The sequence below is a fragment of the Zeus faber genome (genome assembly GCF_960531495.2).
Source record: "Zeus faber genome assembly, chromosome: 14".
NCBI classification, from domain to species: Eukaryota; Metazoa; Chordata; class Actinopteri; order Zeiformes; family Zeidae; genus Zeus; species Zeus faber.
The window spans coordinates 31480740-31500462 of NC_137200.1; the positions used below are offsets into that span (position 1 = coordinate 31480740).

The window sequence follows — 19723 nt, forward strand, 5'->3', positions numbered from 1 at the left end:
CTCTCTCTCTCTCTCTCTCTCTCTCTCTCTCTCTCTCTCTCTCTCTCTCTCTCTCCAGATGTACAGCATGTGCATGTTCAGGTCAGGAGAACAGAGCTATGTGCGTTAATCACTTACCCCTTCCCTCCTGGATTATTATGTAACATTCTAATTCAGAGAAGTTCAACTATTCCAGTAGAGTGATGCTGGTACTGTGTGTGTGTGTGTGTGTGTGTGTTATTGTGTAGCTATTTGTTAAAAAAGCGGCCAACAGTGCGACAGAGCGGGACCTAGAAATGGGTTGATGTGAGGCATCAAACACTTTTTCTCTCTCTCGTTCTCTTTGAAAACATGGCAGCGTGGAGCAATGAAAAAAACAATAGAAGAGTAGATTGATGTGACCATGTGAAACAGTCAATGAGCATCACCAAATGAAGGCTACCATGCCGTGTCAGGTCTGGATCAGTGTTCTCAGTTGGATGGTTAAGTGCTGAGAAATGGACAGCATTGACACTGCCCCGATGAAGCCAAACTTCCGTGGCCACTGTAGAGTTGGCGCATTTGTGTGAAATATGGAGAACATCTTGGAACATGCGCTGGAACTACCATCTCGATAATCAAGGCACAGAAGAGAGCTGGAACTGGTGAAGCCTCTGCAATAACGCTCCTCTTATGTGCACAGGTTTCACTACAACAGCCTCAAGCAGTGGGGCTGAACACAGTACTATGTTGCTACCAATAATGTATCAAAAGCATGACAAGCTGACTAAACCATTAACAAAATCTTATCAAAACACCTTGGAATGAAACTGGCCATATCGACATTCTTCACAGTGCAAAGTGAAGTAACAGCCGCATGGAAAACCCCCGAAAAAAAGAAAAAAAAACTTCCAGTCTGGTATGCCCATTTAAGGTGATTTGGTATTCCATGGAATTGTTAAATATATCACAGGGTCTCTGGAGAGCAAATCCAAACATCCCAGGCTCCTTCTCAGCCCACAGCTCTGACCAGGAAAAGAAAACAGCCTAAATCTCTGTACTGAAGGTATGCACTCTGGAACCACGTTGGCCCTCTGAGTAGTGCTGAGAAAACTGGAACACGGAGTTTCCTGGACTGACACATCCACGTGACACGAAAACACCGACACCATTGGTTTGATGGGTGGATGAAAATAAACGGTACCATGAAGTTAAACAACTACGTTATGAACTATGTACCCTGTGCTGTTCTGCATTATACGCCTTTTTCTGCTATTCATTCTTCCAACGGTGTAGGAATCCAATGTTTGGGAACATGTGACACGAGGGGAATTTTGGGACGATCCCATTATCCAGGCTCAACTGTGTTGAACGAACTCGGCTCCAAAGTCATGTTCCGAGACTTGATTATCTTAAACTTGGCATGTCTTTCTAAATTCCTCCTAGTTTAGTTCCATCAGGGGCAAAGATGGATCTCATTTTCAACTCTGTGTCTTCTTAATGATGAGTTGAAGAGCAGCTGCCTGAGCCAAACTCACACTCCAGCCCCCACCACGCCAAACACACAGCACACGGATGAAAGAGTCCAGCAACACCAACACACACACACGCCATTCCCACAACGTGACGTTCTCTTCATTTGGATCCATCTCTCAATCTCCTCCAAGTCAACAACATGTGGCGTTTGTGTTTGTTTTTTGGACGAGGACTTGGTTGTTGTTGTTGGCCGGGAGATGATGTTCCCAGCAGCAGCGGCAGTAACCAGAGGGACCAGAAGAAGCAGAACACTCTGAATCCCCATGCCAGGGAGAGTGGGCAGATGCTGGCAGTTTTCTGGCAGATTGTAATTACAGAGAGCGGGCCCTCCTCTCCTCTCCCCTCCCCTCCTCTCCCCTCCTCACACACACTTCAGTTTAAAACAGGAAGGAATGACACATTTACACACATATGGGAACGCTGCGTGACTTGGTGCTCTGGTAAGTCAACTACTACAAAGGTGGAAGACAACTTAATTAATGCAGGCTTATACATTAAGAACCTAAAGCTTTAACTCTGCAGAACTGGGAGTCTTTTAAGTGATACAGTTTGCTGGGAAAAGGGAGAAGGGATTGCAGTTTTCATTAACTGCAATCCCTTCTTTTCTCCCCGTGAGGTTGTTTCATTCATACTGGTCGGTGTTTACATACCACCGCAGGCCAACGTGCAGGACGCACAGCGCATGCTCATGGACCAGATACGCTGTTTGGAACGGACAAACCCAGACTCCCTGGTTATTGTCCTTGGCGACTTTAACAAAGGAAACCTCAGCCATGAACTCCCCAAATATAGACCGTTTATTAAATGCCCCACCAGAGAGGAAAATACTTTGGAGCACTGTTACACAGCTACTCAGCTCCATCGTCAAGAAAGCCCAGCAGAGGACGTACTTCCTGCGGGAGCTGAGGAAGTTCAACCTGCCAGAGTCTGTTCTCACCTCCTCTATCACAACCTGCTACGCTGCTGCAACCACCAAGGACAAGAGCAGACTGCAGCGTGTCATTCTCTCTGCTGAGAAAGTAATTGGCTGCAATCTACCATCTCTACAGAACTTGTACGCCTACAGGACCCATATGCCTCCAGGACCCGTACACCTCCAGGACCCTGAGGCTTGCAGGTAAGATGGTGGCTGACCCCTTCCACCCCGGACACAAACTGTTTGAAACTCTTCCCTCTGGCAGGAGGCTGCTCCAACAAGACCAAAACCTGTAAACCCCTAAACCTATGAACCTGTAAACCCCTAAACCTGTAAACCTGCCAACCCCTAAACCCATAAACCCGTAAACTTGTAAACCTGTAAACCCGTGAACCTCTGAACCTGTTAACCCCTAAACCTGTAAACCTGCAAACCTGCCAACCCCTAAACCCGTTAACCTGTAAACCTGCCAACCCCTAAACCCGTAAACCCGTAAACCTGTAAACCCCTGAACCTGTTAACCCCTAAACCTGTAAACCTGCCAACCCCTAAACCCGTAAACCTGTCAACCCCTAAACCCGTAAACCTGCCAACCCCTAAACCCGTAAACTCGTAAACCTGTAAACCCCTGAACCTGTTAACCCCTAAACCTGTAAACCTGCAAACCCCTAAACCCGCAAACCTGCAAACCTGTAAACATGTCAACCCCTAAACCTGTAAACCTGGAAACCTGTAAACCTGTAAACCCCTGAACCTGTTAACCCCTAAACCTGTAAACCTGTAAACCCGTAAACCCGTAAACCTGCAAACCTATAAACCTGCAAACCTGTAAACCCGTAAACCCGTAAACCTGTAAACCTCTCCCCACAACAACAGTTTCTTCCTGTCTGCAACTGGCTTCACCAACAAGACCCTAACCCCCCATAGACTCTACTTGTTATATTAACGTACAGTCCGCACCACAACGCCTTACATTAACGCACATCTTTGGACATCCTTGTTCTCTGTACTTTCCCCCTGATCATATTTTTTGCACATTCCTGCACTACTGTTCAGTTTTTTCACTTAAAAAAACAAATTGAACTTATTGCACACATTGGTTATTGTCTATGTTGTATGTTATGTAATGCACCTACAAACCACAGCAAATTCCTTGTATGTGAAAACCTACATGGCGAATAAAGTGATTCTGAGATCTTTAATAATTCATTTAGCCTTTAATAAGGCTTCTGTAAAGCTTTAAGCTCACTTAAAATAAAAGATCACTTCCAGATTTGTAGTGCAGTGAGGAATGAAATGAAATCAAAGAAACCTTAAAGTACATGGCTAAGTGTTTTCTGAGGTCCCCACACAAACACACACATTGAATTGTATATGATCAAGATCTGTTTAGTGTTTCTGTAAGCCATGATTAACTTTTAAAACATCAGTCTTTCTCTGCTATCAACAGACTGTACAACAGTGGTGTGATAGGATCAGGCAGTGGCCTGTACCTAGCTCACATGACTTTGTTAAACTGTGTTGGGCAATGTGTATGTATAGAAACTACTATTATGTATCAATGACTCAAATCTCCCGATTAACAGGTAAATGTACAGGCTGAATGTTGGTGAATGTGCATTCCTCAGTGGACACGCAGGAGGCCAGCAGCTCCAAGGCCGGAGACCGTGGGGGGCAAGGTTCTCTTTCCCAAAATAAGAGGCGTTCAGCCCAGGGAGAAAGCAGACGGCCAGTCAAGGTCAAATGCCACCAAAGTCAATGGAAGAAAAGTGCGGCTGGTAATGGTGCAGAGACATAAGCCTGGATGGGTCTTTGTGAGGCTTCAGCTTCATGGACAAACAAGGCACAACTTCAATCTTTTCATATAAATAAATAAAACCTGATGAGTCATTCAAGTTTGCCCCACTTTTCTACTCTGTTTGTTTGAGAAGAGCTTTGTATTCCCAGTGGCGCTCGACGGTACCATGACTTGCACCGCAGACTGCAGATGTTGCTCAATGTGCAGAAGCAACAGAAAACAACTCCAGACAGCACCGAGCTGCTTTTGTTGCTGTTGTTGTTGTTTTTCATGGAGGTTCTTCCATGTATTTGCATATGAGAGAGATGAAGAAGTTGAAGAGGAATAAGCTGCTCCCAGCTCAATTCTGGCAATGACACAAGTGCATCATTTGAGGAAATAACACAAGTGCTTAAATTTGGGATGATGGAGAGGAAAAACAACGAAAGAAGAACTTCCCCTGAGCAGAAAGTCGTTGGTTTGAAGGCTTTGTTCTTTACAAAAGAAAAAATAAGAAAAATAAATTCTTAAAAATGAAAAATAGATTTATTTCCCTTTGAGATGAGCTGATGGAATTGTGTAGTAATGTATAATATAATTAACCTAGCTTTGACAAACTCTGTCTTCAACTACCTTAAAAGAAGATCTACTTTTGAAGCTCCATTCTGAAGGAATTCATTTTGTGGCAACATCCTTACATTCACAATAAAATGCTTTAAGGAGTGACGAGAAGACCAAAATACAATTTTATCAAGATTTTTCTTTTGCGAGACTTTGTGCGTTTTAAGAAATGGTATCAAGTAAAACCCTGTCACCCGAGCAGGACTGCCACCTCATTCTGCTTATTCCACTTTCCCATTTGACATTGATTGTTTTGTTTTTGCCAGTGTAGATTGATCTGAGATGATTTGAGATGTATGTTGCCTCAGGATCAACCAAGCACAGAGTTCTGTGCTCACAGTCAAATCTCTGAAGAGGCTTTTAAAGCCATGTTTGTCACAAGCAGTGGGGAGGGAAGCCCCTGCAAGACTTCTGTCTCAGATGTTACAGTGTCAGCAGCCACCGCAACCAAACCACTTCATCATACACAGTTGCTCGACAAGCAATTAAAATGAGTCACATCGTGGGGGAATTTCTAAAAATAACACCAGAGCCCGTCTGCTAGCGTGCGCTCGGCTATATCCGTCTGCGGTGTCCGCCATGGTTCACGGGATCCAGATGCATGCTGGGGGAAGCTCCCTTACCTGGACCTGGCCTTTGCCCATGATCATGTCCACGATCTCGTTGTCGTCCTTGTTGAGTTTGCTCTTGTCGTAACATTTCTCGTAGCACAGGATCCGCAGGGACTGGGAACCCTCCAGCTCGATCTCAAACTCCTGAAGGAGGCAACGTGGGGCAGAACATCAACAGTTCACATCAACGACTGCACAGGTTGAATCTAGACAACAACAAAAACAAATGGACCGTGTTGATAGACCTCCTTCTAGCCCGCGATCACAATGATTGAAGGTGTGCAGATCAGTTTATTGAGTGGGCGGAGTAGCTGACTGGTGCATGGGGCCCTCAGAGTGAGGAGGAAGGAGTCTCAGCCAGGTGTGTGATGCCAGCGTCCAGGCTCCTCACCTCGTTCCACTGCGGCTCCGTCGTGTCCCTGAACACTCTGGTCTTGGCCTTGCTGACGAAGTAGCCGTAGGAGTCTACCTCCAGAGTACAGTAGAGATCTAGAAGGCAAACAGGAGACACAAACAAACCTGTCAGATGGAACACAACCACAAAATCTGACTTAGAAGGAAGAAGAAAATCAAAAGGTACACATCACAAAGAGCAAAGTCAAATTTAAAAACTTGTTTCTCACTGAAGCATCTGACAAAGCAGCTGATCCTGTTGGATGGAGCAAGAGCCTCCACACCAGCCCTGAGCAACTTTACCTTCAGTGAATAGATCCCCAAACTCCCCCCTCATTGATCTGCATCATCCATCTTATTATTACCTTCAACTGTGACATCATGAAGACTTGTGTTGTGTTGTGCTGTATGTGGTTGTGTTGTGTTGTGTTGTATGTGGTTGTGTTGTGTTGTATGAGGTTGTGTTGTGTTGTATTTGGTTGTGTTGTGTTGTATGTGTTTGTGTTGTGTTGTGTTGTGTTGTATGTGGTTGTGTTGTGTTATGTTGTATGTGGTTGTGTTGTGTTGTATGTGGTTGTGTTATGTTGTATGTGGTTGTGTTGTGTTAATTTGTATGTGGTTGTCTTGTGTTGTATGTGGTTGTGTTGTGTCGTATGAGGTTGTATTGTGTTGACCTGTCCTCTACCAGGTTCCTTCTTCCTTCACATCACATCACACGCCACATATCACACATCACATCACACATCACACCACACACATCACACCCCACACATCACATCACACCACACCACACATGACACATCACACACATCACACACATCACACACATCACATCACACACATCACACACCAAACATCACGCCACACATCACACATCACACACCACATCACACACATCACACATCACACACATCACACACCACACACCACACATCACACATGACACACCACACACCACACGCCTCCTTCTCCCTCCAAAGCCTCAACTCAGCTGACGTGTTCATTGAGACGGCAGCAGGATGCTCCTGCACAACAAGCTGGACACCGCCTGTAAGGAGTCAGTGCCCTGCCTCCCCCCAGGGCCCTGCTCTGGACAAGGAAAGGATTAGTGGTGGTGGCATTTAGGGGAGCGCTCACCAGGAACATCTGGGGGATGTTCTTACAAAATGGAGTCACAGCTAAGCAGTTAACGTCTACTTCCACTTCAAAGCAAAAAGCTTGACGGGGGTTAAAGAATTGGTGACAATTTAGAGCGGTGGTTCTCAATGTTGGGTCCGGGGAGTGAAGCAGCCCTGGTGTGGCTAATATTAGATGTGAACCCAATACTGGATAAATTTAAAGATTCTGATGCTAATCACCCGGATTGACTCCCAATGATCCAAAAGTAAGGCAAATGTAAGGAAAAATAAAAAAACTATTTTCCTTTAAACCTGTGTGATTGATCTATGTCAAATGTGGAAGTGCAGCACAACAAGGAAGTGAGCACATCCATTGGTGCTGGTTGACTCCATCTGCAGTGGGGTTTGTGTGCCCAGACCTAAAAAAAAAACCCCAAACGGGGCCAGAGAGAGCATATTTCGAGGGGTCTTTTTGTGTCCTCAGAGTGGCGCCGGGGGCCTTGAGAAATGGGACAAAGTAGAAGAGGCCTGGATACGTTTGGGTTTTTCATCTTATTGGCAGGTCACCATCATGGCTGACCCCAAAATGTAAAGAGGTTAATGGACGCCCTGCTCTGGTGTTGGTTTGCAGCAAGGCGGGCGGGGCCGGCTCAGACTGGGGGTGTGTCTGTCTGCCTTTATTGCTTATAGAGTCTAATGCAGATTCTCTGTGTGAATGTATATAATAAAAACAAAGCTGCATGATAAAATCAAATCTTGCGGGAAGTTTCTTTTTGAAAGGAAACAACCATATGGGAGAACATCCTACGGAGGGAAGCGGCTTAGTCAGATTCTTTTCAGCGGTGCCAGGAATGATAACACTAATAAAGGAGAAGGCAGATCTTAGAAGGAACGCAGGCGTTCACAGGACTCAGCGTGAGCCCTGGGAACAGACAGATAGATATCAAAGAGCTTTTTCATATCTAACTACCGAGCACAGAGTGTATTTCCTACTTCCTTTCATTCATTTTACACTGGAAGTCTGGGATGAAAAATGTTAACCTTTCTGGAATGATGTGCTCGCCTGGAGGAAACAAAAATTAAAAGATGCTTGCTATTGTTGTTACACTACATCTTGGCATGGCAGCATCATTCCACAAAATGTTCTACTGTTTAGTTTTGTAGTGAAAAGCTGATCGATCACCACCTGTTTTGATGACACTAAATAAAGATAACTGTAGTTTGGGAGTTTATTTTCAAAGAGACGTGGGCAGCAGCGTTCTACCAGCTCTTCTTAGTGGTTGTTTACTGCAGCTCCACTGGGAAACGTGACTCCCAGTGTTCTCTCTCTGTGACCCAGTTCTGCTGCTCTGCCCTGGCTACGCAGAGAGCTCCTTCTCCCAGTGGGGTGGGGTGTGTTTGGGGAAGAGCTCTAAGAGACACAGATGAAACGCAGCCAAAAGGGCATGTTCTAAAATACTTCTAATTATTTTCCAGAGTACACAACATTTTTTTCCCGACTTTATTACAATCTTAAAACACTGTTAAATGACTGTGATTCCGAACAATTCGACATTTTTAGACCCTAACATGGTCATTTCTTTCTGCCTTAGAGTACACACACACACACACACACACACACACACACACACACACACACACACACACACACACACACACACACACACACACACACACACACACACACACACAGACACACACACACACACACACACACACACACACACACACCTCATTCCTAAGCCCCACCCGCCCTCTGCGCTCCATGGAGGATCAAATAGGCTTTCGGGGGAGATAGCTTTCCAATCCATTACCCAGGAAATTCAAGCTGGCTCGCTTCCATAGACTCAGCGCTGTTGTGGTAACTGAGGAAATCAGATTTCTCTCACTCGCCCCATTCTCCTTCTCTCTCTCTCTCTCTCTTTCCACCAGAAATGTGATGTTTCAACTGATGCCCGTGTAACATACAGTACTATAGTGCAGTTTAGCTCCAGTTGTTCAGTACTGACATGTGTGACCCAGCCCCTGGACGCCCCGCCAACTCTCATCAAACACACTCTTGGTTTCACACACGTGTGTGTGTGTGTGTGTGTGTGTGTGTGTGTGTGTGTGTGTGTGTGTGTGTGTGTGTGTGTGTGTGTGTGTGTGTGTGTGTGTGTGTGTTTTTGAAAGAGAATGGGATGACAGTGGATGGACTCTGTGAGTTTAGACTTACTGGCTGATTCCTTGAAGCCTTTGGCAGAGTGGACAATCACATGCAGGAAGCCATACAGGCCCGGGGTCTCCTCGTCTGGAACACACAGACAAAAAAACTTTAGTTTTATAGTTTTACCGTTTTCCCAACAGTATTTATAGAAAATGGGAAGATTTAAATGTCCTCCGAGCCCTATCCAAATAACTAAGCATATTAACGTGAGGTGGTCCATTCATTAATATATACACACACATATATATACAAATATACACACACACACACACACACACACACACACACACACACACACACACACACACACACACACACACACACACACACACACACACACACACACACACACACACACACACACACACACACACACACACACACATATTTTCAGATCTCTCTTGGAAAAAAGAACCCGGTGAATAAAGCTTTAACCACAACACATAGAGCAGCTAGAAGAGACAGTGGATATGGAGACTGGCTCAGTCCATTCCTTCCAAGCCGGTGGCCTCGCAGCAGCTCCCAAACTGTGGAGCAACTTCGTCAAAACCCCAAGCAGCCACCGTCCTGGCCCCTCTGAACACCCCGGTTGGCCACTCGGTGCCGGAGGCCGGCCCAAACCATGACAATGTGTGAGGAGGACGATGGGCTCCGTCCACCGCTGTTACCTCTGACAATCACAAGCGTTTGGACGGGTGCGTGGAGGTGTGGCTGGCCCAAAACACCACCATATGAGCACACATACTGCACATAGAAGAGGCTTCTCAGAACACACAGGGTTCCCATTGAAGGGTTCTAGGTTCAAGAGGTATATTTGTCACATACATACACATACTTTCATACATTTATGCAGAAACCAACATGGAGGCTGTGAACCTCAGAGCAGCACAGCGTCAGGCTTCTGCTGCATGTTGAGGGGGAACCCAAATATCATGATATTTTTTGGACAAATACTTTTACATTGATAATTTGACGATATTTTGGGGATGACTATTAGTGCTATGATATGAAAATGTTGAGAAACACTATGACCAACCAGGCAGAGCATGTAGAACAGCCGACACACTCATGCTCCTTAAAGACAACAAAACCCAGATGATACCTGGTCTCATATCACAAGATGGATACGAGAAGATATTCACTCTCCACGTGCTGGTGGAGAGTGAATATCATGACATATCATGAAAAGTCATGACGGTACAACCGAAGAAAGAAGCCAATAAGGAGACAACAAGGAGGTGAACTACAGATTTCCATTCATCTCATTGTGACGCTGTAGGCGGTTGTAAACTGTGGCTAAACAAACAGTTGCCTCCATCGTCCTGAAGGACAAGTTATAAATGAGTGTTTTAGGTTGCAGGGCCACAGCGCCTCTGGAGCGCAGAACACGGAGAACACGGAGAACATGGAGAACACGGAGAACACAGTCACATTCCCTGGCCAGCTGGACTCCATTTCACCCCCTGCTGTGCTGCCTGTATCTTATGACATGGTATGTTTGGATATATGTGCATGTGTGTGCGCGCGTGCGTGCGTGCGTGCGTGTGTGTGTGTGTTTGCTTCTCACTCAGCAGGGGGTAGATGCATGTCTACCACATGAAAATGGGACCTGAGCTTTGCTTTACCACACTGGGCTCTCTCTCCCTTGGGGTCAAAGCCAGAAACAATGACTGTTTTCGGGACAGATATCGCCACAGCAGAAAGCGGAGATATTCCGTAATAATTCTTGGTGGTCAGTAAAATACTTTTCTATTGAATGTTGTCACATTTATATTTTGGTCGTTAAAGATGAACAAAAGCTATACCAGACGACCAGCCCTTGTTGACGTACTTGGTACACCAGCGACTTTCAACCAGCCGCACAAGCCTGTGAGGACACTGCAAGTGGGCCCAAAATTATCGGTGAATATTTTCTTCACTGGATTTTTCCAAATGTAAAATATATATATATATATATATAATTGTATTTTACTTTAAATCTTTGAAAAAAGAAATGTTGATTGTTAAAATAAAGGTGCTCTGAGAACACACTTGTACCCAGGAGCGGGGGCAGGGATCCAAGAGGAACAAACATCTAACGTAATCCTGTGGCAGCTCAAAGTATAGACAGAAGGTTCTGGTATCCTTCAACCCAAACCTTGTGTGTGGATCAGTGGGAGTCAACCTGAGCGATTGTCACCAGAATCCTTTCAATTGATCCAGTATTGAGAGAATAGCTCCTAACACTCCTCAACCCCCAATGATGGAAAAATAAGGTTTAGGTTCAAAAAACACCCAAGTTTTCCTTGACAATAATGGGAGGGATGTCTGAGAGATGTGCGCTCTCTTTCCACTCCGGTGCGGGACCCCTCCTCCCCCCGGCAGGGCCCTCAGAGCGGCCCGTCCAGATGGCTTTAATGCCACCGGGCTCCCAGGACCGGCGAGACGAGGGGAAACACAAACACTCTGGGACCCCACCCAGCGTCCACAAGGAGGCACGTAGAGCGCCACAGCAGATGAGAAACATGTTGTACAACAAATGACTCTGTGGTGGATGGGAGGGTTTGAGCAGCCACACCTGACGCTCATTGGTTGGTGGAACGAGCGGAAGGTTAAAACCCCACCCACACTCACTCAGGAGGAGCCCTGTCATGACATATTCCACCTGCTCCTGGCTTGTTCCACCTAGCCTCCTCTCTAGAATAAACTGGTGCTAACGACCCCCCGTTGTCTCTGTCTCTGTGCTGCAGGGCCCTGAAAACACCACATGGGTGGTGTGTGGGGCCAGAACTGCCACTCTCCTGCAAAAATATTTCAAGAACTTACTGCCCTTTTATTTTTAAACTATTATTCTTTTTGTATTGTTTTTTCTTATTATTTTAAATGTATTTATTTTATGGTGAATTGAGAATCTACTATTTGAGTATATATGGGACCCACTGCAGATTTGGGTACATTTGGTGGCATTTGACTATTTTATTTTTTCCCCCACACTCACTGAGCACTTTATTAGGAACACTATACTAGTACTAGGTAAGGCCTCCCTTTGCTCTCAAAACAGCCTCAGTTGTTCTTGGCATGGATTCCACAAGATGTTGGAAACGTTCCTTTGAGATTCTGCTCCATGTTGACATGATTGCATCGTGCCATTCCCGCAGATTTGTCAGCTGCACATTGATCCTGCGAATCTCCCGTTCTACCACATCCCAAAGGTGTTTTATTGGGTTCAGATCCGGTGACTGGGAAGGAAACTGAACAACACTGAACTCATTTTCATGTTCATGAAATCAGTTTAAGACGACTTTTGTTTTACGACACGTTGCATTATCCTGCTGGAAGTAGCCGTTAGAAGATGGCTAAATTGTGGTCATGAAGGGATGCACACGGTCAGCAACAATACTCAAATAGACTGTGAAATTCAAGCCATGATTGATTGGTATTAATGGGCCCAAAGTGCGCCAAGAAAACATTTCCCACACCATGACACCACTGCCACCAGCCGAGACAGTTGACTTAAGGCAGGTGGGGCCATGGACTCATGCTGTTGGCGCCAAATTCTGACCCTACCGTCTGTGTGCCTCAGTACAAAATGGAGATTGATCAGACCGGGTTATGTTTTTCCAGTCTCCAACCGTCCAATTTTGGTGAGCCTGTGCCCACTGCAGCCTCAGCTGTTCTTGGCTGGCGTCAAGGTTCCACCTGTTGTTCAGTCTGAGATGATTTCCTGCTCACCACAGCTGTACAGAGTGGTTATCAGAGTGACGGTGGCTGTTCTGTCAGCTTGAAGCAGTCTGCCCGTTCTCCGTTGACCTCTCTCATCAACAAGGTGTTTCCATCCACAGAACTGCCGCTCGCTGGTTGTTTTCTTTGTTTTTCACACCTTTTTGAGTAAAGTCCAGAGACTGTTGTGCGTGAAAATCCCTGGAGGTCAGCAGTTACAGAAATACTCAAACCAGCCCATCTGGCACCAACAATCATGCCACAGTGAAAAACACTGAGACCACATTTTTCCCCCACTCTGATGGTTGATGTGAACACACACACACACACACACACACACACACACACACACACACACACACACACACACACACACACACACACACACACACACACACACACACACACACACACACACACACACACGAGTTGAGAAGTTGATAAAAATAATATCATGTGAGGCCTCCTACCATCTTTGATACTGGTGACAGGGATTTTGTGTTTTGTTCGTAGTTTGAAGCAGGAGTTGGTGAGGTCCTGTAGCTCCACGGAGCTCAGCACGCATGTCTGTAGCTCTGAGGAGCAAACACAGAGATTACAACACATACATAGATATACGGTACAACACCCATTGTTGGAGATGCTTTATTCTGTGTCATGTGAAGGAGGAGGAGGAGGGGGGAGGAGGAGGAGGTTACCTTTCTTCTGCAGTTCCTGGATGCTCTCCCTCCAATCTGACCTCTCGTAGTCGGAGGAGAGCAGAAAAAGGAAACTCTGTGTGGCAAACAGACAAGCAACCGTTACACAAAACACTCCCACAGAACCTCCACTCCCCAAAATAAAAACACCTCCATAGAACACCTATCACCCCAAAAAACACCCTAAAGATTTCCCAGAACCCCCACCCATCAAAACCCAGCACAAACCCACCCACAGAACCCCGACCCCCCAAAAACACCCCAAAAACATCCAATGAAGAGTCACCCACAAAAAAAAAGACATCCACAGAGCCCCCACCACCCCAAAACACATTCACAGACCCCCTACTACCCGAAAACACATCCACAGAACCCCCAACCACCAAAAACTACATCCAAAACACCATCCACAGAGCCCCCAACCACCAAAAAATACATCCAAAACACCATCCACAGAGCCCCCAACCACCAAAAACTACATCCAAAACACCATCCACAGAGCACCCAACCACCAAAAACTACATCCAAAACACCATCCACAGAGCCCCCAACCACCAAAAACTACATCCAATACACATCCATAGAGCCCCCAACCACCAAAAACTACATCCAAAACACCATCCACAGAGCCCCCAACCACCAAAAACTACATCCAATACACATCCATAGAGCCCCCAACCACCAAAAACTACATCCAAAACACCATCCACAGAGCCCCCAACCACCAAAAACTACATCCAAAACACCATCCACAGAGCCCCTGCTTGAGAGTCTGCTCTCTGTAAGCAGATGACTCCATCCAGTGGCCAGATGTGGTCACTACAGTGATACCATCAGGACCCCAGGATAGAGATGGGTGGAGCGGGGGTCCTACCTTGCCGTGTTTGTTGTGGATGCGGAAGGGGATGGTGGGCAGATGCAGGAAGAGCCAGGACTCCTGCTCGTTCACCTTCTTCCTCAGACGCTCCACGCGGTTCTGTCCCTTTGGAGCTTTCTACGAAGACACCAAAAAACAAACAAAAAAACAACCTTTACATGTCTCAGTTTGGGTAGAAGCCTGAGGGGTTTCCCCAAATTTGAGTGATGCCATTTTAACGGCAATGAAATGCCTCTTTTAGCTCAATTTCAGAGCAAATTTCTTTTGGAAAAACAAATATGAGAATCCTCCGTCCACTGAATATTTATTACATTTATTACGCATTCCAACTTATTTAATATCATTATTTTTTATATATTTTTGGGCTTTTTCTCAGAACTGCAAGCATCCTCAACGTCCTTATTGTGCCGATGTCGTTTCTTTTTATCAGAAGCAAACGATTGAGTCGTTCATTTTTCAGAAGCTCGATTCAATTCATCTCACGACGCCTGGTGCCGACCTTCAGGAGCTCGCTCTTCATGGAGGAGATCTTGATCTGGATCTCCTCGATCTCGTGCTCGGGCAGCACCTGCACGTGGGGGCAGGCGTCTGCCTCGTCCGGCGTCTGGAAGGAGAGGTCGGCCAGAGGGATGTACCACTTGCACTCATACGGCTGGTGACGCCAGTACTGCCACACCTGGGCCCTGGAGAGAGAGAGAGAAACACGAGGTTTCAACCAAACACGAGGTAAACAAGTAAACAAGCAAACAAGAAAACAAGCAAACAAGTAAACATGCAAACAAGCAAACAAGCAAACAAGCACAACACCAGGACCCCTCGGGCGAAAACTCTTCAGGTCGCTTTTTATCACGAGTACAATTGACGAGAATCGATCACATCATCTAACCGCATTTACCACTTGCAGATCCCTCCGTTAAACCTGAATAATTCGGGGGATTTTGGGAAGAAGTGTAAAACAATAAGAAGCATCAGCGACTTCTCCCCAAAAAAGCTACAGATCAACACACGTTTCCTTTCTCAGACACTTCAGGGATTTAAACCCATGAACTGGCCTTTTCCCAGGGAAATCATCATCCTCCTCCTCCACCTCCTCCATCTCTTCCTCCTCCTCTAGCCCCACCTTCTCCCTTCCTCTTCCTCCTCCTCCACCTGCCTCCTCCTCCCCTCCCTTCCTCCTTTTCCTGCTCCACCTCCTCCTCCCCCCTCCCTTCCTCCTTTTCTCCTCCTCCTCCTCCTAATGATCATTCCTGGAGGTGGAGGCACACAGTGTAGATCTCAGTGATGAGGATGAGATGTCGTCAGCTCCTCCTTTGTCCCTTCACGTTTAATGACTAATCAACTGCAAATGAAAAGGGTTTTTTAAAGTCTGGACACCTGACTCAGCCTCTAACGCACAGCTGGCAAAACAATAGTTTTGCTCCTTGGATTCTTCTCCTTGTGTTTTGGTTGATTTCTCAACGGTAGATGAATAAACTGTATGAAGGTCTCTTCTCCTCCGCCCACAGCGCACGCAGGACAGCGTCCACTTCATGGACTTTACTGGACAAGCAAACCACAAGCACATGACATCCCACCGCCATGGAACGCAGATCATCATCATTTCCGCTTCCTGTGACACTCGCCGCAAAGACGCTTTACAGGTTTGGTAGCCATGGCAACCACCTCCCGCTTCCTCATACCACCCCCTCGGAAACAAACTGGCCAATGAGACCGGAGAGACCAGTGACCAGTCCAGTCCCTGCACGGTGTGTGTTCCCAGTGACACCAGTCCCTGCATGGTGTGTGTTCCCAGTGACACCAGTCCCTGCACGGTGTGTGTCCCCAGTGACACCAGTCCCTGCACGGTGTGTGTCCCCAGTGACACCAGTCCCTGCACGGTGTGTCCCCCCAGTGACACCAGTCCCTGCACGGTGTGTGTTCCCAGTGAGACCAGTCCCTGCACGGTGTGTGTTCCCAGTGACACCAGTCCCTGCACGGTGTGTGTTCCCAGTGAGACCAGTCCCTGCATGGTGTGTGTTCCCAGCGAGACCAGTCCTACCCTGCAGCAGTCTTCTTCATCTTGAGGCAGAGCAACAGGTCAGTGAAGAGGAAGACGTGTCGCAGCTTCCTGGATCCCTCCGACAGCTCCACCAGGAAGCCGTCCATCACCAGTTGACGAGCCTGAGGAGACACCACCCGTCACTTCCTGTCCCGTTTGCTCCGCAATTCATAATAATCATCTTGAGCGCAATGCATAATGCGTATGGGTGCATTTTGTTATTGTTTTGCTATTGTGTTTTTGTTTGCACGTCTGTGTGTGTGAGCCTCCTACAGGGCAGCACCGCTGCTCAGTTGCTCAGTTGCCTCGGGGCAACAACATTTGGGATCTACATCATCAGCAATGAAATGCATGTAAAAATGAAATGTTATTATTGAAGTGTGACACTTGATATAAATGAAAACACTTTGTGTTATTATTATATTATGTATATATATATATGTATATATATATGCATATATATATATATATATGTATATATAATAATTATGTATATATACAGTATGTAAATGATGTTATTTGGTGTTATTACATAATGTGTTGAATGACATATTCATCATCATATTCATCATAAAAAGTTCTAAGTATTACACACACCTCTCCCTTGGGTGTGGTGATGGCTGTCCTGCGGGGGTCGATCTCCTCGTTGATGGAGGAGAGGAAGTTTTGAGAAATTCTCAGCGCGTCCTGCAAGAGTGGGAAGTCGGGGTGGTCCTTGGGGGTGTGCTTCAGCAGGTCCTAGCAACACAAACACAATGAGTGCAGTTATTATTTCACTCCCATCACTGCTCTCCAATCATTTGTCTGATTAAAGCGATTCTGTAAAACGCCGCCATGTTGCCTCCAACTGCACTCAGCAGAATGATGAAGGAAGATAAAATGTCCCTTTATTTTAGGAAATCTGTCTATTCATCTTTTGATATCTGTGTGATTCATTTAGAACATAAACTGACAGTCAAACAAAGTAAAAAAATAAAAAATGATCATCACAACTTATCTGAACTGGGGGAAATCTTGAAATGAGTTCATATCATATAATACTTAATAATATACTTAATATAATACCCACGAGTTTGAGACATAACTTATCATATATAGACACAAACAATTAAGGCTGGGTTAAAAAAGAACGATGTAATATCGATATCAGTTTAGAAGTTATGTATTATTTATAATGTATAGTAAAGTGTTTATGTATTTAAATGAAATACCACCACAGTCACAAAATAATTGAAATACAAATTTTCTGTATCAGCCATCTCGTCAATATCAAATTGAAATGATACCGAGTCGTAACCAAATCTAGTCAAATTGTGAGATGCTGAGTTTCAAATGTATTTATAATAATAAACTAAGTAACCAATGATCAGCTATTATTATCGAATATTATAAACTATTATTATCAAATTATGAACTATTACTATTCATTTTTTTTATTCTTCTTATTATTATATTTTAATTATTATTATTATTATTATTATTACTAATGTATCAGTGGAATCACCCAGTTAATGTCTTGGCTCCAGGTGTTAAAGGAGTGAGGCGGTGCGGTGTAGACATGTGTACTCACGTGAAGGACCAGGGTGCTCCTGGTCACACGGTCGATGGGTTTATACAGCAAAGCTAAGGGAGGAAGAGGAGAGAGGCTGAACCAAGAAGAACAAGTCACCAAGGCATCCAGGACGGTCTGCAGGACACCATGGAGAGCTACACAACATGGAGTCACAGCTCCACATCCACACCAGGAGAAACACACCCCAAATCAGCCCAAATCAGCCCAAATCAGCACAAACCAACCCCAGTGAGAGGAAGGTGCTGCCTGGGGGACCACAGACAACCAGCTTTCCTCAACACATCTTCATACGCTTCAAAGAGTTTATTTTTTTTAATATGTGGACAACAGTCAACTCTGATTAACATGAGAGATACTGGAGGCAAAATTGTGGTTTTCATGTGTATTCATGGGATTGACTGAGTGACAAACAGGCACGAATGAATGAGTCAATGACTTTATGAATAAAAGTGAATAATGGAATGAATGAGTCAGTTCATGTCAAAATGAGTAAGTTCATTAGTGAATGAATGAATATGTTTGTACCTCTTTCTGGGCACTGCATGGGTTTGTGTACGGTATGTTGTACGTGTGAAAGTCAACAAAAATAACTTTGAAAGAAAGAAAGTGGTAAAACAAATTTCTATTTTCAAGCCTGCTGTAATTGATGGTGACATCATAGAGACGCAGGAGTGCAGTGGTTCAATACTGCAAGATGCACGCACGCACGCACGCACGCACGCACGCACGCACGCACGCACGCACGCACGCACGCACGCACGCACGCACGCACGCACGCACGCACACACACACACACACACACACACACACACACACACACACACACACACACACACACACACACACACACACACACACACACACACACACACACCAGGCTAGTTAACATGCAGGCCGTGGAGCATCTCCTCAAGACCTGATTGGTTGTGACTCCGTCTCCCTCTCTGCTGCTGCCGGGTAAACTCTGCACATTGAGCTGGAACTTTACTCCCTCTTAAAGTGGTAATCCATAAGATAAATAATCACATATTCTGCACTTTATTTAGCTGCTAATAAGATAAGAAAAATGAAATAGCCCTTCAATGCATTTGGGTTCTGCATGTGCCGTTTCCATTTTTGGGTGGCGGGGTCCGCCTTCCTCTGTGTAAACACACGCTGATAGGGCACAAGCCAGAATTGAAAGTGCAGCCACGGTGAACTTGATGAAGCAGCGTAGCTGGTTGTGTTCAGTATGAACATTCCAGGAAAGAACGGTACCCTGGGATGGAGGAGTATCCCGACCACCTCAACCTGAAAGTTCATTGACACACAAGCACACGTGCAGAGCCCGACAAAGCAGCTTTTATTAACATTTGACTCTATGTTATGTTAATAAGTATGCTGAGCTTCTACGTATTTTTTTTGCCATTACTGTTACTAATGTTACTCTGTTTACTGTTACTAATGTTACTCTGTACAGTCATTACTGTGCATCAGTGTAAGGAGCAAGTCAAGGGAATCTGCCTCCTGGACACTAACACAGATCGGGGGAACCTCCTTCATTTCCCAAAATAAAGTACCATCTTCTCTTTTTCCCCCACAAATCCACAAGGGATGTTTGGATCTGGATGATATTTTGGTCAGAAGGAGGTTTTCCATAATGTGTATGAGTTTGAGTTTCTCTGTCTTCCATCTCCACACAGCAACCACAGGAGGAGGAGGA

At 45.5% G+C, this 19723-nt stretch overlaps 1 protein-coding gene and 1 long non-coding RNA gene across 4 annotated transcripts in view; one reads left to right on the forward strand and one right to left on the reverse strand.

The window, feature by feature from the left end:
* Positions 1–19723, reverse strand: part of abr (ABR activator of RhoGEF and GTPase) — a 107901-nt gene that overhangs the window by 28635 nt on the left and 59543 nt on the right. For all 3 annotated transcript variants that reach the window (XM_080013638.1, XM_080013637.1, XM_080013640.1), the window contains 10 exons: positions 18019–18071; positions 17046–17186; positions 16449–16570; positions 14910–15093; positions 14408–14527; positions 13534–13609; positions 13306–13410; positions 9146–9220; positions 5811–5908; positions 5432–5563 (listed from right to left, as the gene is read on the reverse strand). In XM_080013638.1, coding sequence (XP_079869764.1) covers positions 5432–5563; positions 5811–5908; positions 9146–9220; positions 13306–13410; positions 13534–13609; positions 14408–14527; positions 14910–15093; positions 16449–16570; positions 17046–17186; positions 18019–18071 — 1106 coding nt within the window. The remainder of the gene's footprint in view (positions 1–5431; positions 5564–5810; positions 5909–9145; positions 9221–13305; positions 13411–13533; positions 13610–14407; positions 14528–14909; positions 15094–16448; positions 16571–17045; positions 17187–18018; positions 18072–19723) is intronic.
* On the forward strand, positions 2430–4305 carry LOC307240340. The gene is made up of 2 exons (XR_013844511.1): positions 2430–2611; positions 3997–4305. It is a non-coding gene; the product is annotated as an uncharacterized lncRNA (long non-coding RNA).